At 34.1% G+C, this 25,070-nt stretch overlaps 2 protein-coding genes across 2 annotated transcripts in view; both read left to right on the forward strand.

The window, feature by feature from the left end:
- Window positions 1-266: 266 nt before the first annotated feature.
- Window positions 267-5,276, forward strand: LOC124362821 (major royal jelly protein 1-like). Its single transcript, XM_046817652.1, has 2 exons — window positions 267-578; window positions 4,694-5,276. The coding sequence occupies exons 1-2, from the start codon at window positions 282-284 to the stop codon at window positions 4,922-4,924; spliced, it is 528 nt and encodes a 175-aa protein (XP_046673608.1). The 5' UTR covers window positions 267-281; the 3' UTR covers window positions 4,925-5,276.
- Window positions 5,277-12,594: 7,318 nt separating this feature from the next.
- LOC124362822 (corepressor interacting with RBPJ 1) overlaps window positions 12,595-25,070 on the forward strand; it is a 32,763-nt gene continuing 20,287 nt past the window's right edge. Inside the window, exons 1-2 of the mRNA XM_046817653.1 lie at window positions 12,595-12,669; window positions 20,187-20,281. Coding sequence (XP_046673609.1) covers window positions 12,598-12,669; window positions 20,187-20,281 — 167 coding nt within the window. The 5' untranslated portion in view covers window positions 12,595-12,597. The remainder of the gene's footprint in view (window positions 12,670-20,186; window positions 20,282-25,070) is intronic.

Genomic DNA, 25,070 nt, shown 5'->3' on the forward strand with positions numbered 1-25,070 from the left:
CCCAAAATGACTATTTCAAATGTCTATATTTATTTGGAGTGACCCAAGAAAATGTCCCTGAAGATAACTACTCCTGGTCTAGTTCTTAACATGAACTTCGTGTGTTGTCAGTTAATGCTCTGCGTGGTACAAAATGGTATGGACTTGGTCCATAATCACGTCATAATTGTGTATAACACATACAGGGAATTTATAGATATGTCATTTATTGTCATTACCTTCTGCATGACGGATATTGTCAGTTTAGGTTATGCCATTGCTGATTATTGTCTAAATGTTGTATGTCTCCAGGACCTCCGTTCAGGAACAACCGACGTCTCTATTTTCACTCCATCGACAGTGTGAAACAATCCTGGGTCGAAACTGCGGACCTACGCAACCAGAGCCTCTGGCAGAACAATATGAACGCCGCTCCTCGTGCCTTCCATCTCTTCAATGGCACCAGGTCCAGTCAGTCTGCAGCTGCCACTATGACCAAAGACGGCATCATGTTCTTTGGCCTCCTTGGGAGTAACGAGATCGCCTGTTGGGACTCCCGTACCAGGTTCACAGAGAGTAATATCGTCAGTTTAGCAAAGGTACTGTCCAAGTTTTGATTTTTATAGCTTAAAAATAATTTTAGGAAACTTGTTATTTTATTTGCTTATAGGAAATTGAAGTGTTATTTTTTATTTCTTCCATCATTTTGTAGCTAATACTGGTTGGAACAGCACACAATGTGCAGATCTTACGGATTTTACACGAGTGCATTAGACCATTCATGATTCCATGTTGATTAATCTCCTACTAATCTGAGTGAAATATCATATGCTCAATAATTGTCTCAAAATACTTTACTTTCCAAAAAACAAATAATTCAACATCGCCCGAATCATTATAAAATTGAACTTCTTTTAGTACGTGAATTGTCTTTCTGAATTTACACCAGTTCGAACAGGCTAATCATAATCATCCAAGTAAACTTATTTTGCATATCATATAGTTTTAAATGTACCGTATATGGTATATCATTTAACAGAGCAAGTCCTAAGCTGATTCAGAAATTGCAACTATGCGGAGATAGTCAAACTATACATCGCACCTTTGCAAGAATAGTGACACAACTCAAAAAGACATTATTTTACAGGAGAGCAAAATTAAAATCGGCATGTATTTGGAATAATAAGTTTGAAAGTTCTTAACAGTCTATGTACTTTGTAAATTTTTTAATTAAATGTACATATATTGTACTTAATGTTTTTTATATATACATAACAATTTATTGTGTCTGTACCATACCTTATATAATAATTAAAAACATATATACTTTGACTTATGTCATTATTCCACAAATTTTAAGTGTTTGTTTTTTTAGAAATGACCTTGATTTTTTTAATTGTGTCATTATTCTTCATATTGAAAGATCTATTTTTTGAGTTGTTAATTAGGTAAATAAAAGAAAAAGTAGAAAATTTTGAATATCTATTTAAATGTAATATAAAACTCAAGATGTGAATACATTAAAAATACAGAAATACTTTTAATTGTGGGCACGTTATTACAATACATTTTAATTACTACCCCCTTTTTGTGCCCTGCAATTAAAACACATGATTAAAAAAGCTAACCAAATCTATATAGAAAAACATGGGTGAGTTTAGACATGTCTGTTTACTCAAAGGGAGTCATTAAAGCATAACAACCAGGAATAACTTTTTTTACCAAGAATTGCAAGTCTTTTTTCTTTCTGTCCGTGATTGAAGGTCTTTTTTTATACATTGGCTTTAATGTGTAAGCACTGCAACTAGCTAATAGCTGTTTATATTATTTCTTCCTTGCTGATTTTCTTTTTTTACGTCCTTCAGCTTCTGCATCATCTTCTATCCCATTTACATTTTGAATACAGACTGTGTGAAACTCTTCTTTTTCATCAAAACTGGTTTTGAACTGTAATGTCAGAGGTTTAGCTTTTTCGACTCTCACAACTTTTACGTCGCTCATTACCATCCTATAGTAGTTAACGTGGCATTGCATCCTATATTTTCCCACAGGACTTTAAAGTTTTGAAAGTCAGAATGGCATTTTTCAATAACATTGTAGGGATTCCCAGTTTTTTTTTTTTTTTGCTGTTCTTATTTGTGAAATATAGTGGCCGGGATGGTATATAGGGCCTGATTTAAGCGATCTTTTTATTTGTTTCTCAATGGTTGAATGCACATTATCGCCTTTATTTTGGCTATGGCCTCTGATGAGAAACTTGTGGGTAATACTCCTAACTGGGAAGCACTCTACAGCGTATAGATACATGGAAAACAGATACTTATTTTTTTGTTGGCCCCTGCAGTTGTCACTATAGAAAATGAAATCAATATCATCATTTTTATTTTGGGATTTGTCTCTTATAAAATCTAACACACAGCTGGCAATCTCTACAGAGCCACAGCCACCCTCTCCCTCATGCCAAACATAACAATATGCCGAGTCATTTTTAAGCTCACATACGGTGAGATTATAAACACTAAGTTTGGATTTATAATACATTAATGATACCTTAGGACACGGAAGTACAGCTTCTAAATCATAGCAAGCGACTATTTCTTTTGGGTTCTCCCTTTTCTTATCAGCTTCCTTCTGTAAGCGTGATAAATCCTTCTCTAGTATGTGGCTTTCATAGCTCTCTTTTAGGCTTTCTTTGTCATTGCCCTCTGCTATGTTATAGGAATGGCATAATTCACATTGGTCCTTTCTAGGTGTGAACATTGATATGTTAAATTCTTCAGTAAATATTTTATGGTACAGGATATAGTTTCCACTAGCCTTTACATTTCCATCTTCAGGTGATTTGCACAAATCTGCATAATCTCTATGGAGGTCTGCAATTGTTTTACTTCCCTCGATATAATCCCGGGTACTGTTTTGACGGATATAATGGCTCTCAATTTTGGGTATTGATTCAGTGTGTCTTCTTATGTCGTTCTTGATACTTTCGTAAACTTTTTTGTGATTGGAATGTTTCCCTCGTAGATCTTCTTGGATAAATCCGTCTCCCGCCTTTTTATCTAGCACTGTTCGAATAGGCCTGTCTGTAATATCTATTGTATTTTTAAAACATGTTTTGCATACTCGTATGCGCTTGCGTTGCACTACAAAATAAAATGCATTATTAAGACGTCTTGTGCTGCCTTGCTTGACATACCGATATTCAGGTTGAATTATTTGCATGTGGGATGCTATGAAATCTCTTTGCCTACTTAAATCTCCAAGTTTCCAAGATTTTTCAAAAATTTCTTGTCTCTCTTGCGGACTAACATTTAAAGCACACTTTGGCTTACACTTATCATTACAGGGAGGATTTTACTGATTTTTCAGAAAATGCTATTTTAGTTTTTGAACAAGACACATAAGCTTTACCACTATTTTTTTGTAACTTAGCCTTATTTTTAATCCATTCGTCTTTTTTTAATGAACTTTTTCTTCCTCTTTTTTAGTTACAGGGCTTCTTTCTAGAAAACTTATGTTTTCTAGAATGATTTCAATGTTTTCATTGCTCTCATCTAGATCAGTGTTTTCACAATTGGAGTGCATTGGTCTTAGATTCTTTTCCATATCATTTTGCAGCAGGATTGATTGTGGTTTTTGTACTTTCCGCCTTTTAAAAAGTGTGCACCTTTTATTTTTTACATTTACTTCAGGAGAATACCAAGGGTCAAGATCTGAATCATCAACATCTTCAGGAATATTTTCTTCATTACCCAGGGTGGAATCAGAATTGTCACTTAATTCAAGGTCATTAAGTATAGTACAGTAAGATTATTATCACAAAACCCTTCCTTTGACGTTGAAGGTTGTGCTAGGTCATCTTCGTTTTCAAATAGCTGATCAACTAAATCAGGTTTTGTATGAGTCCTTCAACAGATTGCGTAATGCTAGGTTCATTGTTAGAAATAACAGTCCATTGTACTTTCTCCAAATTAGGTAAAGCTGGACTTACACCGCAGCTCTCACCAATTGAATCAATCGAAGATTCATTACTCTTTTTAGCCAATTTTAGTATTAGATCAGTTCTTCGGTTTACACTCATTGTTTACATATAAGTTAAAAATCAATAATTTTGATTTATATACGAAACTCAAGGAACAGAGTTTTAAATTAATTATACAGAAAACTGTCACATCTCAAAACAAAACAGAACTGACATGTCACTTCCCACAGAATTTGATCACAGATTATGAAGAAAAGTGTCACAACTAAGATTTTGTGACGTTGTTTACTACTTTAGTTTTCAAATTTCTTAATATTTTAAAAAGAACAATGACACAACTCACAAATGTGTCGTTTTTCCATGAATCTGAAACACTTATACCAACAACTTTATAAAGAAAACCGGCACAACTTTAAAAGTGTCACTTTTCCACAAAAACAACATAACCTCACCCTGTAACAGTTCAGAAACTAGTAAGACGTGACAGTTTAGAACATAAAATGGCAATGAGTCTAGCCAAAAGAAAAACGACACTAGCGCTGTAGGCATATTACTGGAAACTAGTTATATTTGAGTTGTGACACTTTTACACATAAAAGAAAACAATGTTCCCAGCTGTTTAAAGCAATAATACCGAAATTTAAAAAAAATGAGTTGTGTCACTTTTCTTGCAAAGGTGTGACATGTTCATTATTTTGTTTTGTTTTTCACCAAAACTGTTTTTATCCGCAGGATGATGCAGCCCTACAATTCACTTCAGGCATAAAGGTGTACGGGAACAAGCTGTACGCTGCGACCAGCCGGCTACAGAACTACATTACAAACCGTATAACTGAGAACGAGGACAACTACCGTGTGTTGGTGGGCGACCTGCAGGAGATGACACGTGGTACAAAATGCCAAGTAGATTACAACAGCAACCGCTTTAATATTGAGTACGAACCTGACTCGGAAAGCGTTTAGTTTGGTCACTGAGGTGGTCGTTGCTTGGTTGAAGTTGCTGTTTCGTTCTTAGCATTAGTGTTAAATTGCGATTTGAAGCATTTGTGTTTGATTTTTTAATTGTGTTTTTAATTATTTCTTTGTGATATTAAAACTATATTATTATTAAAATATCCAATTCTATTTGGAAGATGTAACAAACAGAACAGAATACTAAAAATATTACTAAAAGAAACACTATAATACTGTAGTGTAAAGTATTTAAATACTTTTAAATTAATTAGTGTATGATGTAGGAATTTTATCTTGACATTTATTTGTTTTAATATGTTATTGAGTACTTTAATTAAACTTTGAAACTTTTATACTATAATTTGTATTAAATTTTATTTATATGTCGTGCGAACCAACTTTTATGCACACTGAGGGGATCTTGAAAACCATAAGAGTCTCAGCAAAGATTAAATGGACAAAACTGTGCGTAATAACAAAACCAAAAAAATCGATGTGATTAAGCAAGTTATTGATTGGGTACTCGTACGCTCAAAAAACTATTTTTCTCAAAATCTTCAAAGTTGCACAGTTCTCTTATTAACTAATGCCTATATTGTGACGTTTTTTAAAACGAAATCTGCGTGAAATTTCTTTGAGTTTTTAAATATTATAACGAACAAAGTTTTAAGGCCAACAAGCACGGGGTGTAGGGTTCAAGTCATTTTTTAATGCAACTGGTTTAAAAAAACGGGGGGTATAAAAATTGTAATTTTTATATACAATTTATAAAAATATATATTGTATTAAAGTTCAGGTAAGTTATTATGTTATAAAATAAAGTCAATGAAATAAAAAGTTTGCATGAAACACGCTGAATCACAGCTTACAATATATTGTGTTAAACACATTACATCAAGAAAAGAATAAACACAAGCAAACAATTAGTTATAAAATACAACACGCGATTTACACGCTATAAAACGCGTAATGAGACAGGAGCCAGTGGAAGACACAGCCAAGGCGATACAGTGACCTTACAATAAAAATGTACATAATACACGATGGCGTTTTTAAACAAAACAATACAGTAATAATATATTTTTAAGTTCAAGTATTTAAAAAGAAATATATGACTAATAATATTAGTATCGAAGTATTTGATAAGTACTAATGTAAAATATCAGTAAATTTAACCGTAGTTTGTATATTTAATCTGTAGTGCCATAAACGAATTTGAATGTAGGGACACCTAAGTGTAGAGTAAAGAGTACTTTGATCACATGTATCAATGAATGAATCAGAATATTTCTCTGAAATTAATCTATAATTGTGTTTTAAAAAATGAAATCATTCTCGTGACGATCATACAACCTTATTTATATTATTATTATAAATATTATTATTCATGTATTATAATATATTATTAAGGAGGGGGTGATTGACAGTCACATCTCTTTAGTTTAAAAGCCGCTTGTAGTTAAATGACCTAGAGTTGTAAATGTTCCATAAGAACAGTGTTAAACCTCATTATGCAGTTTTAAGCCCTTATTTTAGACTGTATCGTTGTGAAAAACGCCTCACCTTAAAAATATACCGTAATCAATAATCATACAAACGCTATTTAGTCTGTTTTAAAGTGTATACGTTTTTAATATGTAAACGATAACGTATAACAAAGTTTGCTATTTTTTGAGTGACCCATACAAATATTGAACTAAAAAGCATTTGGGTGCGTGTTAATTTCATCTTTAAAATGAGACGTCTTCCATATTTCTTCCACCACAATAACTGCGTAAAACTGCACGAGTAAAACATATTTCTTATGGGGATAACTCAAGGTTATTTTACTACAGCCGGCTCCTAACTTGTACTCTAAAGTACATAAAATTCTGTGTGCCAATATTGTAAGCTGTGTTTTTTTCTGAAGCTTCAACTAGCAGGGCTTATTTTGTGTAGAATACTGTGCACGCTACGCCTAAGCAAATACACCATAGCTTGAAGAGATTTATACAAAATAAACCTTTACAGCGGATTGTATAAGGACACGACAGAACTGGCTGTAGATGTGCTGCTCTTTGACGCCAAAACCAATAGAGTTCTGCCTTAGACCAAGAGGAATACAGGTTCAAGTCTCTAGGGCCTTTCTATAAAGAGTTATCGCACAGGCGAACAGCTGATTGCATCCTGCCGTTGCCGATTACAGAACAATCAACTGCAGTTTCGAGTGTTTTACAATCGTGCTGTTTGTCTGTCTGCCCGTATGTGTGATAAATCTTCATGGGAAGGTCCTACTAACTGCAAAAGATTCCTTTTATTCCATAGAAGATCTCTTAATTTGGGGAAAGAAAGTTATAAGCTCTAACATTTTTACATTGGTCTTATGGAGAACTTTTAAATAAATCTTATGGCAACGAGAAACCGCGGAATAAATAAACTAGTAAACAAACAGATTATACTGTAATCACCTTACAGTTTGAAGTAATTTACCAGCACATGTGATGAACTTATTTACTTTGTGGTATTAGTTGGTTTCATAAAAAGATATATTAATGATGTTACGTTCAGCAGTGCCCTTCGATACACCTTGTAGTGGTTTATATTAGTAGACGGGCTATTATTAAGAAATATAACAAAATACTAAATATTAGATCTCTACGTTTTTTTGTTATAGTACTTAATGGTTTTAGTAGGCCTGAAATATTTATATTCCTTCTTACAAAATACTGATATTCTGTGTGGCTTCGCTTACGGTATCTTGCAACTTCTCGTGTAACCTCGTTGATTTAGACGTATATTCGTTATTGATTAGAGCAATTAATTGCGAATGGACATATTGTGGTCTTCAAACAGAGAGATTTGAACATCTCGCCTAAACAGTAAGGCATCACATAAGTTATTAAGAATTATATTACTACATCAATATCATTGTTATCTTCATATGTGTGCATTAACGTCCAGAACTAATACAGGAAACATGTATCAATACAGATTTGATCAACAAACTTACAGATCAGATTTAGTAATTAGGTGTCTCGCAGCATCAGACTTGAGGTTGTGATTTCCAATCAATGATTGTTGAGAAATCTTAGTCATGCATACATAACATTATAGTAAGATACCTTCATTATACTGCCGATTTCAATCATTGATGACGAAATTAAAATATTCTGACTGAACCCAACTCCATCTAAATGATCCGGGCCTGGACATTTGTAGTCTCGTAACAATTTGTAATCGGGAAGTTTTAACTTTATTAGTATTTATATTTTAATAGTCGAACAACACACATATATAGAATTTTAGGGATGAATTCATATATTTTTAACCAATCTTTTGCACAGAGGCCAGCTTTTTTATTCTAACTGGTACCTCACAAAAGATTATAACAAATAAAATATAAATATAATGACTAGAACTAAAAACTTTCATGTCCTTTGGAAATTATTAGCATATTTTCATTAATGAGAAACAAACGAACTGTTTATTTTATAAATTGTGTCATTAACTGTGGATACGGCCCTCTTTCTGAAAGATAAGATATCAACCAATATATTGAAGATATCAAGAACGTGATCGGAAAGTTCCTGTAACCTAAATTTTTATCTGGTATAACAAGTGGTCTTTCTTGTCGAAAGCCTTTGAAAAGAAGGTTCCTTTTAGGTTGGGTTTTCGGTTAGACGAGAAGTATAGGTAATTGTCACCTACGGAACCCTTACCATAATAAATGCGAAGCATTCAGTGTTCACCTCTTTTGTATTAATTAACTTGTTTGAGGTACAAATTTATGATATCTACGTTAAAACTTGAGAGCCATGCATACAATTTTATGCTACCACATCTTCCCTTTGAATGATCTGGTCAACATCTGCATTTGGCTTTGCGGACAAGTAAGCTCAAATTTGGGTGGTTTGTTGTACTTTTCGAATGAGGGTTTTTATTATGAGGCCCCGGTCATTACGTGACTTACACTAAAAGATACGGAAATGACATGGGGGATACGACCGGTTGGACAGAACGGTATCAAAACATATATTTAATGAAGAAAAGGTGTGTCCTCGCTTGATAATGTATACACAACAATTCAACACTAAATGTATAAGCAGATACATTTTGACGGTAAGCATAAAGAAGTATTTGGGACAAATAAAATATTTTATTCTTATGAAGCTGGAAAAAATTGGATTAGTATATTAGAATCATTTCCTCACAAAATTAAATAATTAAAATAATATTTTCATTAAGCTATTAGAACTTTTGAGAAAGATATTGCTGAAAGGGGTTCTTTTAACGTTTGTAAGTACATTTTATAAATAATTGCACTGTGTTGAGAACATTTGAAATCAAATACAATATTTAGTTGTGTTTTTATGTAAAAATATATCAATCAATCGTCTTGTCGCGAAATATGAATTTTAAAAATTGTTTTAAAACACTGAAGGTCATATAAACTAAAAGTAACATCGATACTGGCAAATTCCTGCTGTATATATGTAATTGGATATAATTTTTACTTGACATTGTTATAGGAATTATAAAGAGTTTTCCATAGTTCCTTGTTAGCATACCACGTTCATTAAATGTATCGTTAAATTCGTTGCATAACGTATATTTTCATTTATTGTATAATGAATAAAGTATTGTAAGAGTAAAATTTAATATTATTTTGTATTATTGTCAATATACTCCATCATACACACTGAATCTTGATTTTGTTATGCTATATACGAGTATGTATATGCGAGTACACGTATGCATAGTAGTTTAATGCAATATTAATAATGTTTAATGTGTGTGTGGTTTAATGTTTAGTAGTAATTAATAGTGATAAACTTTATTTTACGAATATAATAGGAAATGTAATTAAGTTTAGATTAATTGTGTATATTATTTAAAATATACATTAAAATATTAATTGCCTATTATTTGACATGTATAATATAACATTAATAGTAAAATGTATAAACATAATAATAGTAAAAACGTCTTTTAAGTTAAGGTTGAGTGTGGATTGATGATTTTGTAACGATATGTACATTTTAATAATACCTAAAGGTGTCAGTATGAATATTCTTACATTGTGTATGAATACAGCAATAACATGCACTTATTTATAACATTGTTTTATTATTACATTAATAATAAGTGCAAATAAATTGTAATACGAATTTAAAAGTTTATAAAATTGTGTACAATACAATGAGTTTGACTACTTCATTCCTTTTTTATACACTATTGCTAAACAAGCTGTAATGCTGGTGTGAAGTTGGCAGTGCTTCAAAGATTCTCTTTTCTACTTCTGCAACAAAGCATAGGTGCACAAACGATTGGCAACGGGTTTATTCAAAAAATTTTAAGTTGCACTAATCGTGTGAAGCTGGTAGTGCTTTTGAAAATTCTTGTTTATACGTCAATAAATCGAGCACAAACGTCGGGAATGCGTGTACAAACGTTTAGAATCGAAGCGCTTACTAGTGGCAACGGTCTTGTTCAACATTTTTGAAGTTGTAGGCTACTGCTCGTGTGAAGTTCCAGGAGCCCTGGAACCAAATCTATTGTATGTACAATTACTTTAAACACCTGGTAGAATGAATAACCAAATTGGCATGTAATGTTTTGCGATATATGTAAACTGAACATGGATTCTTCTCGTTCTTTGAGAAAATGTGACGGAGGCCTAAGATCAAACCATTATATATACAATTTTATTCTTAACCACGATTGGTATGAACGTTCAATGGTAATAATCATAAGAAAGGATTGATATCTTCCGAGAGAAAATAGAGCAGTTTCCAAAGGCCTTGAGCTGCCAGAGAATGGCATGTTCTAGAAAGTGAGAGCTTCCAGAGACCGGAAACAGCCAGACGCCAGTACGTGCTGGATGTTGACTCCTACAACAGGCCAAGATCTGCTAGATGCCTATACCTGCCAGAGGCGGAGAGGTCCAAGGGCTACCAAGGGCCAAGAACTACTAAAACTAGAAACCGGGAGATACTGGAAACTGATACCAGAGGCCTGAGTCTGATAGAGGCCGAGGCATGGTAGAGGCCGGGAAGCCCTAGGGGTGAGCCCCCCCCCAGGGTCAAGAACCGTCAAGGTGTGGAGTTCCCAAAAGTGGGGAGCTGCCGAAGTTGGAAAGCTGCTAAAGATTGGGAGCAGACAGAAGCCGGGAAGGTTCTGGAAGCTGACAACTCACAGAGGGCGAGGGGTACCACATACTGGATGCTGCTAGACGCCGAGGTATGACAGTTGTCGTGACTTGCTAGAAACCTAGGATGCCGCAGGCCGAAACTGCCAGACGCCGGGAGGTTCTAGAGGCTGAGAGCTCTCAGAAGCCGTGAAGTACTAAAGACAGCTTTTTACCAGAGGCCAAGACTTGCCTGGTGATGCCTAAGACTAGGCCCTGCCAGAGGGCGGGTGGTCCAAGAGGTTAAGAGCTCCCAAAGGCCAATAGGAACTGTAAAAAGTGGAGAGCTGCCAGAAACCGGGGGATTCCGAAGGCCGGGACTGGGTACATATAAAGGAGGTTTTAGAGGCTGAGAGCTTCCAAATACCAGGAACTTCCAAATGTAGTGAGCTGCCAATGACTCTGAGATGACCCAAAATCAGGGACCTAAAAGAGAGTGGAAACTATCTAAAGACGGGAGCTTAGTGTTCCAGAGTTATTTTAATGAACATCCATGTGGTATTTACGGATCCAAATGATTCAGCGACCATATTTCAATTTTTAATTTAGCAATATTTTAAACTCCAATGGAAATCTACTCGTATTTAAATCTTGTGGTCGTGAGTCAACATTTTGTTTGTAATTGGAAAACATCAGTTTGAACATCGTGTTTATGAAAGTTTATGATCGGAACATTTTTTTAAATAATGTTCCCCCTGGAAATTTGTTATGTACCCTATAAAGTGTACCCTTCTTAGAATACAAATGCGAGAATTTATTCAGATCACAAGTATTCACAGGTATCTAAAGGTGGTGCAATTAGGCTATATTGTTTTACCTAGATAATTTCAGATTTGGAAATATTAGAATTCATATGGTTGGGCTCAAAACAACTGTGAAAATATTATTTATACAGGATTCGCTAATATTAGTTCCTAAGTCAGAAAATTATACGTTTAATTTTCTGGACGAAAATAAAATCTTATGGATCTATAAGTCGTTTGGTATTATGAGGCAGAACGAATTAATTGCATCGAATCCCTCTGCTAATTTAATTAAGTATTAACAATATGGAGAATGTCCAAAATCTTTCCAAATCAAATAATCCTACTCTGATACACTCTTAGTCGAATTTTATAACTACTAGTCTGTGATGTTATTCTTTGCGTTGACTATGTCTATTAGCAGGGCCTACTAGGCCCTGGTCTATTAGAACTTTGATTGTTCAATGAAAAAAAAACGTTTTTAACTTTTTGTTTTTGATATTGGCTAGACTGAAAATATTGTTTTGTGGTTGTCGTCAGTGGACCCGTCATGTCATTAACCGATTGCGAAAGTTGGTTAGTTCGTTGGTTGTGAATACAGTTAGGTGCAGAAGACTTACACTTGCAAATACATACATAGTGGTTGCCGTGAGTTTTGTTTGGGTCGGATTAGGTCTTGGAGATATTGTGTAGAAATCTATTGCATTCGTGTTATTAAGTACATTGTATTTCGTTTTATACAATAAGAAGAAATAGATTATTAAAATTCAACAATGGGTAAAGGTTTTAATAATTACATGTGCAAGAAATTCTTTCATCCAGCTTCTCGAGATAACCTGAAAAGAGTAAGTATCAAAATAAATGCTACGAAAAATAATATTGCACATTTATAGTTATTTACAATCAATGATATCTGTTTTATTGTATTATAACAATATTGTTTAAAATTGATTCAAACAAAGTAAATTCATTTGTTTGTCATTTGAGTGATGGCTGCAACTACATTACTGTAGTGGTGAAATTTTGTTATTTTTGTTACAAGCTCTGACACAATTATATTTATCCTTCAAAACAGTAAAGAAGTAAATTACTTCTTTGTTTGTTACATTTTATAGATACACAACATAGATAGTTTTTATATAATGTAATTCGTCAACATTTTTGTTTTTATAGTTTAACTTAGATAGTCATAAAATTTATGATTAATATGATTCTATTGTGGTGGTGCCCCTCTTATAATACTGCAGTCATTAATAAATTTACATAGGGTAAATAGTTTAAATTCGCCATTCTTTTATTTTTAGATATAAAATAAAGCTAAACTAAGTCATAATATGATATAAGTTACCTATAATATAATTCGTGGTAATTATCATATTAACCGCCGGGGCGGAAAAATACGAGTTTTGCGTTTTTAACTTATTGGAATCGTCCTATATAAAAAAAGTATAAGGTTTGATGGGGTGGAAATGAGAAATAACGAAGTTCTAGAAAATAAAAAATTAAATAACTTTCCAGTAATATCTCCATGTTCTACATCCACGTCTAGCGTCACGTGACCTTTTGTGGCCAATGATTGAACCTCGTGATGACGTCATCGGTTGCGCCGCCATCTTTGCAAACGTAAATGAGAAATTACAGAAATGAGCAGAATTTTGATCAAAATTAATAATGTTTTTCTTAATTTCGAGAAAAAAAATTAATTACGAGTGCCTCCGGCCATCAGCGCGGGCTTCGGCAGCACCTTCGGTGCTGCCCCGCGCTGATGTCAATAAAAGAAAAACATCCCTCGAGATAGTACCTATCAGTAAAATATAAAATTCTAGAGGGGCTGATCAAAAATATAAATTGAAATGTAATGCAAAGGCAATTATGTAAAGTTTAAAAACTAAATAAATCATGAAAAACTCAAATATATAGATGGATATTAACAGAGAACACTTACCATTAGTGTGTTGGCGGATATAGCTAAACAGCAGCAACAAAAAAGTGGTCTATCACAACGAAACGACACAGTCTCCCGGTTTAAAAACACCACTCGACCGCACGACGAACAAATACACTCATTTTTAAAAATGCCCTGTTCTATTAAAAAAGAGATAATTTCGTTTCGGTTAAAACGTAAGCTCTTTACGTGCCCTACGAAACACTCCGACACACACAATTCACTAGGGTTGGTTGAACTAGTGGATGGTTGATTCATCATTGTAAACTCACTCACTCAATCCGACCTACTGAACACGATATCTTGTGTAGAACTGACCTATGCCCCGGACAACTCAGATAACAGGTATGCTATCAGGCTGCTATCAGTCCCGGCCGCAGATAATATTCAAGTAAACAGATTATCCAGACACAGCACACAAACTGAACATTAAAACATTAGAAACTTTACCACTTATCAATATACCCCCTAAAATCATGTTATTTGTCATTTGCACCCCCTAGTACTATATATATTTTTTGTTCAGGAGGGTGAGCAGAATACGTTGGTAACGTCAAATTCGTGATTTGCCGCCCCGGCGTTTAATCTTACTGGTACCTAATTCGTAATTAAGTTCATCATTTTGGTTTTTTATTGTTGGGTAGTTTATAAAACCAGAAAATGATTTGATCCCAACCATAAGTTGGCGCTTTACTGCAGCCACTTATTTTTTACAAATAGACCTAGAAAAATAATCAAGGCTGACAGAATAGTAGACAAGTAAAGGCCAACATTTGGGTAGGGTACGATAAGCGGACCCGGTTTTTTATATAAAAAAATATATAATCATCAATACTTACAGTATATTCGCATTTCAAATCCTAGATTATCAATCGATATAAAAGTATCTAAGATAGTCCTCAATAATAATCGTATGTTTTAAATTGAAATCTGAATTTAATATTTACAGTGATGAAACAAATTACCTATTATAACCAAAATTAGGAAAACTGAAGATGACCATATTTGCTCCTCTCAAAGTTACAGTTGTTTCTTTCCCACAAATTTCACACAATGGGTTTTCCGGTACGAGTCCAACATATTAAAGCCATGAAAAAAATGCCTTATCATCTTTCAAAACAATGTCGTGTAGTTTTCTAAAATTGACTGCCATTTTTAATAATCAAATGTTACTTATGTAAAATTGAAATATTACCTTACGTGTATTATTTGAAAGTGTTGATACAGCTGTTGATATAGATTATAGTTAATTGTTCAAAATAATTAATCAGTATCGATTTGATTATATCAATGGTTATGATTAAGTAATATCGTTTGTGAATTTTGATATAAAAAACCGGGTCCGCTTATCATACCCTACCCCAACATTTCTGTAGCCTACTTTTAGTGCCTGCATCTACAATCTACTAGTACTAGACTAACATAATATGATTTCACCTGGCTAATAGTACTTAAACTCGCAAACACAATTTCCAACGAGTTTAGTAGCCTATGCTATACAAGTAGTAAACTAAAATTAAATGAATTAATTGGTACTTTGGGATTATACCGACCACACCCAGACATGAATCGTTATTTCACATTTCGCTTCTACTGATTACTAGATTAGCGTAGAACAATATTTCGTCAATATAAAACAGGAATTGTCTTATTGCAAACCCCTCCCCATCCTCAGACAGAGGTCAAAGTCGAGCGCGGTCTAGTAGATAACGTGATTTTCTCGCCTCCCGTTCAGCTGGTGCGTCGCTTTGTTGTACTTCTGTGTTTTACCCCTACATTTCTCCAAACACAAAAATTCAACAAAAACAAACATTACCAAACATGATGTCAACGAAAGAAAAACATCCCTCGAGATAGTACCTATCAGTAAAATATCAAATTCTAGAGGGGCTGATCAGAAATATAAATTGAATTGTAATGGAAAGGCAATAAATTATGTACCGTGCAAAAAACTTTTAAATAATCATGTGATGCCGTGCGGCCTGCCGTAATCGGGAAAGATAAGGTAACAGCGACTACAATACCGATCACAATACCTGGAAATGTTTGTAATTTTGTAATTAATGAGTTGTTTTTTCGTTCTATCATGGTTGTTTCTATAAATTTATATTTTTGTGTTCTTCATACTGGTGTGGTCGGTATAATCCCAAAGTACCAATTAATTTAATATACAGTATAAATCTCGTAAATAATAAAGGAACCATGACCATCAAACAAACAATTGACAGGAATGGGACATATCTCATTTAAATTATATAAATGCCATAAGAACAAAACCAACAATTAAGACTATTTTGTTTAAGTTAACTGTCATTTAATTAAATTAAAGATACCTTTTTTTAAAAATACATTGGTCTTATCCAGAGGCCACTATTTTGCAAATATTCTTTCTTACCAGGGACCTATAAAAACTTCATTATTAAAAAGAACAGACTTTATTTGACTTAAGCTACTGTGAAAATTCCATGTTATATGACATTCGGTTCTTCTCTTGTCCCCTAAAAGGAAGCAATGTTAGCAAGAAGCTGCTCCTATCTAGATACTATTTGTTATTAGGGTACTTTGGTATTATCTCGAAGCGCTATTTTTGGATAAGTTTTCCCTATGAGGTTAAATAAAGTCTCTTCTTTTTAATATTGTAATTTATTTTTCCTCTATAAGGAACAAAGAATTATAACTTGTCCCCTATAAGGAACTATAAAACTCGTTGGAAAAATAGTGGCCTCCTGATAATACCAAAGTACTGTTATTAGGCTGTATGAGTAAGTAAAAAACATATATATATATATATATATATATATATATATATATTATGAATTTAAAAAGTTAAAAAGCGCTCATGTGATTTCTGCTTGAATTCAGGTAATATCTCCAGGGATATTTCGCAACTTGATCTGACGTTGGAAAAGTTGGACAATCTGAGACTGATTTGAGGTTGGGAAAATACCGATCAGAAATGCCCCTGGCATCAGTGCCAGCTTCGGTGGCCCTGCACTTCTGACGGGAAAGAAAAACATCCATCAAGATAGTACCTAAATTCAAGCTTAGATTACGTGAGCGCTCTTAAAAGTTATCCTTATCTTTGGTACTACTAGTAACATGTTTATAATAACCTAATCTATTTCTTCTTCTTCTATGGGGTGGCCTATTGCCATGCACTTAACCCTTTCAGGGCCAGGACCAAATATGAGATGTTGCAAAATTTTTTCACATATCATATCCCCTTGTGACTAGTCAAAAGTGCCAGGCTAAAATTGACGATTTTGCAGTCTCTTAGATTAAAATTTATAACTTTTCATAAACATTAGAGAATGACCTAAAAGTTGCACCAAATTACTCGTATATATATATACTATCAACAAAAAAATATATAGATGTAGTTTTAAGTAATTTAAAATTAAAAAAAAATAATGTTTTTTTAATGGATTACATACAAACAATTTTATTTTTTTTTGTAAATAACTAAAAAAGAAAAATAATTTTACTGTAGGAAAACTATGTTATTATATTGTACATTTATAAAGGAACAACCATACAAAATTTTGTGTTATTTCTCTCATAAATAAATTTTTTATGACACATTTTGTATAAATACGCATAATTGTACTTCACAACAAGTGATAAAGCAACTGACTCTTACACTGCAAGAAACTTAAAATAAATATTCACATTATGGATGTACCGGTAAACAGATGATTGTAGGATCCATAAGCAGTTTCAATACAGTTAAAAACACTATTTACCAAGAAATATTTACACAATTTTATTTGAAATTTATTTACACTTTTTCTATTTACAAATATGCTACTTACAATTTCACTCCCGTGAGATCGCAAATTGTCAGTCATTGTAACTACTACACACAATAGCTAAGCAGGTAACACTACTAATATTTACAACCACTAAATAAAATAATGAAGAAGAATCCAGCATACAATAGTACGATTACACTAAAGCATAAAGAATTAACAACAATAGATCGAGTCACCTGATAATGTCACGTGACAATTACGAAATAAAAATGCATAGACCTCCAAAATAAAAATGCATAGACCTCCAAAATAAAAATTATATTCATATTAACTATCTACAAATATAGCAGGGAATAAAAAAACATAAAACTTTAATCATTTGACGTCGTATTTATTTAAGAAAACGACGAATATCAAGGCGGCAATATATTGCCGCCTGGCCCGGAAAGGGTTAAAGCACCTAAAGGGCTTTTGGCACACCCCGAAGCACACCATGAGGCCTACCAGTCTATGATTTCAGTAGTTACACAAACCGCTGAAAACAACATATCAGGTCCTCCTGGGGAAATTCACCACCCTTGTCCAAACTACCAAAGATGGCATACCGCTCCCTTGCTATTGCAGGACAATCAACGGGCAAGTGTTCGGCAGTTTCATCTTGCTCATCACACATTCTACAGAGCGGATCCTCCTGAAGGATGCTTCCTCAGGTGACCATGTCCTGTGATCAGACCTATAAGCCGAGAAGACATCGATCTACTTAGTGAGATAAGGTCAGATGCCACTCTGAAGGAAGGCGACTGTAGTACCATTCTGCTCACTCTCATACCTGGATGCAACCTCCACCTTCTCTCATGTTCAGCACGAACCCGTTGAGGACCTGTCATAATTGACACTGAGCCCCGGTTGACTAGGGCATCAGCTCTTTCATTCCCAGGGATTCCCTCATGACCAGGAACCCAGCAAACAGTCACATTGTTGATTCTGGCAAGGGAAGAAACAACTTGATAGCAATCCCAGACAAGTTTGGATTTGAACACACAAGAGTCCAGTGCCATCCGTGAAAATATTGATCATCTTAGTCCTATAACGCAGGCAAAGAGTCTCACGAGCACATTCCATAATGGCTGCTACCTCCGTTTGAAGCACTGTAGAATAAGGATCCATAGGGACCACCAGCTCCTTGCATGGTCTCACCCCCACAATTCCAGCGCCTGTGCCGCTTTTTGTTTTAAAGCCATTTGTAAACCATTCAAGTTCCGCTGGTGGAAGAGGTTTCCAATCAATCGTCCCCAGGAGGTATCACAATCCTAAAGACTTTGTCAAAGGAAAATATTTGTGGCATCTGATCAGAGATCATGTGCAGAACATCCCCCTGAATCAGGATGCTTATCCTACAGTGTCCACCGCTGCAGCCTGACCAGAGTCCTGCTTGCTGAAGACAGTAGGCACTCCTGGCCATACCATGAACGTCCAGGGAGGTGAGGTTGAGGCAACAGTCTAGAGCTGCACCCGGCGCACTAGGAAAGGCCCCAGTGATAGCAAGGCAAGCCATCCTTTGGATGCCAGCCAGACAAGCTACCGCCATCTTTGGCCATCAGGCAACAGCTCCATACATTAGTGCAGGTCTGACTACGGAAACATAAAGCCAGTACAATAGTCTTGCCGTAAGTCCCCAAGACCCTCCTATCAAACGCCTGCATTGAATTAAAGACCATCTCCCCTTGGTGATAACCCTTTTTTTACCTAATCTAATTCTACTTATATTGCGTACAGTGGAGTCCCGCTAATCCGAACACATGTAATCCGAACGTCGGTTAATCCGAACAGGTCCAGGAGGAATTATTTATAACGATAATGAACAGTTATAGGAACTAATTACTTAAAAAATGAAAATGGGTGCATCATTTCGTACATAAATAAAACTTTAATTAAATAGGCATACGGTATTTTATTAAGACAAATTGTGTACGGTACAGTACATAAATAATGAAGTTAAATACAGTACCAAATTGAAACTTATAGGTTAAGTATGAGTTAAATTACTGTATTAAGAAGTGAAATCAAACAAAAATTGGACGTACAGTACTGATATTATTATTGAGTACAATATTAATTGTTAAAAGACATAAATTCAGTTATTGTCTTCTGTCGCATTGAAGAGAGTTTATTGGATGACTCACATTGCTTAACAATAGAACTCTCACACTAAATACGGTAAATGTACTTAGTATTCGCAAACACGTTTATTTGTCAAGAAATGCAATGCAACAGTCAGAAAACATGTTTTAATAAACAATGTTGATAATTCTATATCAAACTAGACCCATTCTCAAGTTAAAATTGTATTTTTCTGTAATTCTGGCTAATCCGAACAATCACATAATCCAAATAGGGCTCGGTCCCAATTAGGTCGGATTAACGGGACTCTACTGTAATAACAAGTAGTAGTATCGATAGAGTGGCCTTCTTACCAATATCGCTTCCATTTGGGAGGCAAAAATTAACAACCGATTGTCATAATGACATGTGATTTTCACAGTAAGTCAAATAAAGTCTGTTCTTTCTAATAATGTAGTTTCTTTAGGTCACCACTAAGAAATTATCTTCTCTTGGGCCCAGCCAAAAAGTTTTCAATCTCTTATAATATGAATGTTATTTTTAGGTATGGATGGCAGAGCAGAAAGCAGACTCCTACAAAAAGAAACAGGAAGAACTGCGTGTCCAGTATGAGAAGGAACAAGATCTATACAATAACAAGTAAGACATCTGTATTAGATTATTAGTACAAAAATATGAGGCCAATCCTGTAGCTTGTTTAGTCTAATATAAATTCTTGAAAATTAAAGGAGTTAATTGTGATATCTGATGAGATGGAAAATTGTATACAAATAACAACTACTGAGTTGTTGCTACTTGCTGTGTTGAACAATGATATTCCCTTGCGAGCAGATACTTGGTATGTGCAGTTGTAAAAAATGTCAGGGTACTAAATAATTTTTTTCCCCCCATAAGATTAATAATAAGTCTAATGTAATATGATTCATTTATGTTCAGCTTTAAGTTATTTCTTTTGGTATATGTGATTTGTATTCTATTCGCAAAGTTTTTCATTATTATTGCGGGGTAACAAACCTTTTTCATCCATATTGTTTAATCCTCCTGGTGTTAATTGTTGTGATTGTGACATTGATACATGTCTGGGGCATTCGTAGTTGCAATCATGACGTGTATACTGCTCTTTAGAATGGCATCATTAGACCAAGCTTTTACCATCTGAAATAAGACGTATATAGTTTTAAACAGCTGAATACAAGTTTTCTCCCACGCTCTGTCTCTAGATGCTTATCCAATTTGGCCAGATTATGTGACTTATAGAAAATCAGTGACTGGTCGGTGCCAGGAGTTTTTTTTTTTTTAATGTTGTTCGTAATTTTGTAGTAACAATTGTGATATGGGTTTTGAAATATTTTTTGTTGTAATACACATTTAGTTGTAAATAAAAATATGCATAATATAGATGGTTTTACATCATAAGAGGACTAAATCCTAACAAGTTCCTAGAAACCATAAGTGATTGTATTCTGTCAATATTGTGTTTTGATATTGTAAATACTAAACAGTGTATATATTTTCTAAAAGTACATTGAATTTTGTACAAACTATATTTTGGATAAGTAAATTTTTAGTTCAGACTGCATTTTCTAGAGCGATTGCAAACTTTTGAAATGAAGGATAATTGCAAAAAAATTCTATTTTCAAAAAGCACATACAAAATACAAATTATGGAAACAAAATATATTTCTTGTAATCCCCATTTATTTTTAAATAAAAAACGTGTTTGTTGCATAATTGAAACTAAAACTTTACAAATTGAAAAAACCAGTTTAAAACCAAGGAGCGATAAAGTGAATGCTTGGAGGTTAACTCTTTCAGTTCCAACATCCAGTTTAACCTGAAGTTTAAAAGTACGTGAAAGTACTAATCTCACTTTTAATTGGATGTTCAAAAAGAGCCAGTGGTTTACTGGATGTTTGATAACAGGATGATTATAGTCTTTAAAACATTCATATTCGGTTTTTGTTTTATATAAGACGTGTTAAAAAAAATGTGCCGTTCATTATTTGTCATTTAATACATAACAGAATATAGTTCAAGGATTAAATTAGTGGTTAAACTACAACAGTCACACGCTCACCTATGTGAGATTTTTTTATTTCTCGTTGGTTTATTATTAATATTTATTAAATTATGCTCCATTTTAATTTTATAGTTTATTCTTGAAACAAAACCCAATAATAAATCTTGTTGGTAAATATAATGATGATAGTAAAGTTGTGGATGAAGTTTCCATTAATGACAATAATTTTGTAGTGACAGTATGTCCTGTGTGATTTTAAGTAATTTATTACTTTTTATACTAAGTATTTAAAAAGTACTTGTGATGTGCTTGTTTCGGATTAAACTGAAAGCTCCATTTAAAAAGATTGTTTCCGAAAAGCTAATGCATTAAATATAAAAACATGAATTTTTACAAGTGGCCGTTATCTTTAAATTACAAACTCATTATGCATTATTAGTTTAGATGTTTAATTCGCACAACACTGATGGGACAATAAATCACAATGTTGGCATGTTAATATAATATGATGCTTTCAATCGTTTAGAAACTGTATAATCTTAAAATCTTACAAGACAAAAATTGTTATAAGCATTTACATTTCTTTGTAAAAATGTGAACTTTATTTATTTACCAAAATCAATTATATGTATCAATTATCATATGTATTATATGTATTATAGTATCAATTATCAATTATGTATGTAAAAATATTCATTTTAACGGTACAATTGTATACTTATTTAACTTTAAACGGCTACTAACAAAAAATAAGTCAGAATAAATTTTGCGTGAAATTCCTTGAACATTTTCAGAACATGTATTCTGATCTGTGTTATGAAATGCCCCAGGTAAAGATTTTGCCCACATGCAAATGACTGGCATCTTGAAACGTTTAATGGATTGAGGCGGGGCCAGCATGAACTCCGGGCCGGCAGACTGTTCCCCCACCATCACTGCTACGTCACGTATGGTGGCTTATTTGGTGTGACAGGCATTTGCACCGCGCTTGCCTGTATATTTACAAATCACATAACAAAAGTGAAATGGCTTCGGTATTATTTTGTTTAATTAATGACTGAGTGAGTAAACAAATGGTTTTTATTTAACTATCATGTAAGCAATTAATTATTTTACATTGATGTACTGGTACATAAGTACATGTATTCCATTGAGTATGCAGCGTAATGTTATGTTCCAAGCTGGAATTCTAATTACTATGGAACAGAACTAAAGTCAGTATTTTTTTTTTCAATAAATAATGGTTTAAATCAAAAGTCTTGGAAGTTAGTATGTTAACTATTGATTGATTTTTAACTATTTGTGATAGGATCAAATTTTGTGTGAAAAATTAAATAAAGTGTAACAGAGTGTGGAAAATGTTTACAAAGGCCTATGGTGAGCCTGCTAGGCAGATACTTCAGAAAAGACAGAGAAAATGGAGCTAACTGAAGAAAAATATAGAAGCAAAGTCGAGAATTTACACCAAGAACTGGCAAAGTTACAGAGCCAGCTAGACAAGGAGAGAAATAACCAAACAAAGCTCCAAGAATTTTTTTGAAGAACAAGACAACAACCAACGCAAACTTATTGACAATCTAGAGAAAACAATTTTTAACTTAGAAAAAACTATAAAAAGAACTCACTTCCAAATCGGAGTCAATAAAATCAGTAATCCCTCAAGCTACCAATCGGGACGTTGGTATTCAAACATGCTCACATACAGGAGAGACTCTCTTACCATTGATAACAATTACCGAATTGACTGCCCTTAAAAGAAGGCAATATGAAACTGAGTGCGGAAATACAAAAATTAAAAAGAACAAGTTGGGAAAACTTGCTCTTCAAACCCCAAATCCCCACAAAATGACATCACATCTAAGTCAGAAAAATAAACTGCTCTAAATTTAATGTATCAAAAAAAAATCTCCAAAAACAAAAAGAAGACTCAGTTCAGTGTTAGCATTGCAAGTTGCCAAATGCAAGGAGGCTGCAACACCCCAAGGACAGGACTCAAGAAAACAAACCAGGGCGACAAGCCTCTGAAACGAGTCCTCTGACGACACCAACATCAGCAATGCCTGGCCTTAAAATAACTTCAGCTTCCACATCTTCCCATAAGATCTCAAGATCACCACCAGCTTTAGCAAAAATCAGAAAAGAAGGAGAAAGTATCGAGGAGTTCTTCAACCATCACATTGATGAGTACAAGAACAATATTAACATTTATAAAGACAAGGTAAAAAAATACGGCAAACCCTCTGCATTATGTGAAACTGCCACCCTCATATATGCCTAACCAGTCTCCTACACAACCAGGACCTCAGACTCAAACCTCTTCACAGGATGCGACCCACCAACTTGACACTTTTTTAGACAAAACCAAAATCAAGTCCACAAGGACATAGCTGAGCCGAAATTAGCAACAGCACAAGAACCAAAAATAAATCAAAATCCCCAAAATATAAATTCTTCCAAACCTAGAAATAAGCACCAGAAACTTATGATTGCACACCAAAATATTGACGGCCTTCATAACAAAACCGACAGACTTGCTCATTTTCCTCCACAACAACAAACCAGACTTACTAATACTTACTGAACATGGCTTAAACAACGAAAAGCTGGAGAGCACTAGAATCCTTGGCTACAGACTTATAGGCAGCTTTAATAGACAACAACACAGAAAAGGTGGAGTGGCTGCCTTTGCAAACTTAAACCTTAAAAATAAAATTACAGTAATATCCTTATCAGGAACCACATCAGAAACTTATATGTGAAACCATCCTTCTAAAAAATTGAGATGAAACAAGGATTCTTGCACCTTTTAGGTTTATACAGGCCACCTAGTAGCAACTTGGAAGAAGCATTAGATATTTTATCATCTGAATTGGACAAAATAACATCTTTTAAAAACCCGGTACTCGTAATAGGGGATGTCAATGTAGACAACCTGGTGGCAAGCAACGACAGAAGAAACTTGGACGATATGATTCACGGCTATGGACTGAGCAGACTTCACCTACCCCCTACAAGAATAACCAGTCACAGCAAGACTTCTATAGATTTTCATATGCACCAACATTAACGAAACTGAAAATATCAACCAGAGTGCTAAAAAACAGGCCTCTCAGATCACACTGCCCAGTTATGCTTTATCTCTACAAACATGACAAGCCCCACGCAGACACAATCATACAGAAGACAATTTAACACAAGAACCGTAGAAGAACTGAGGTATAATCTACAAACACAGGACTGGTCACAAGTTATGCTCACAGGACAATGTGGATGCTGCTTATAAAGCGTTTCATGGGATCCTCCAATCTGCAATGAACATAGCCTGCCCTCTCAAAATAGTAAAACATAAAAGAAATCCCACCAAGAATATATGGGATGATGAAAGCCAGGCGCTAAAAAACGCATACT

The sequence above is a fragment of the Homalodisca vitripennis genome, chromosome 5, assembly GCF_021130785.1.
Source record: "Homalodisca vitripennis isolate AUS2020 chromosome 5, UT_GWSS_2.1, whole genome shotgun sequence".
Classification (NCBI taxonomy): domain Eukaryota; kingdom Metazoa; phylum Arthropoda; class Insecta; order Hemiptera; family Cicadellidae; genus Homalodisca; species Homalodisca vitripennis.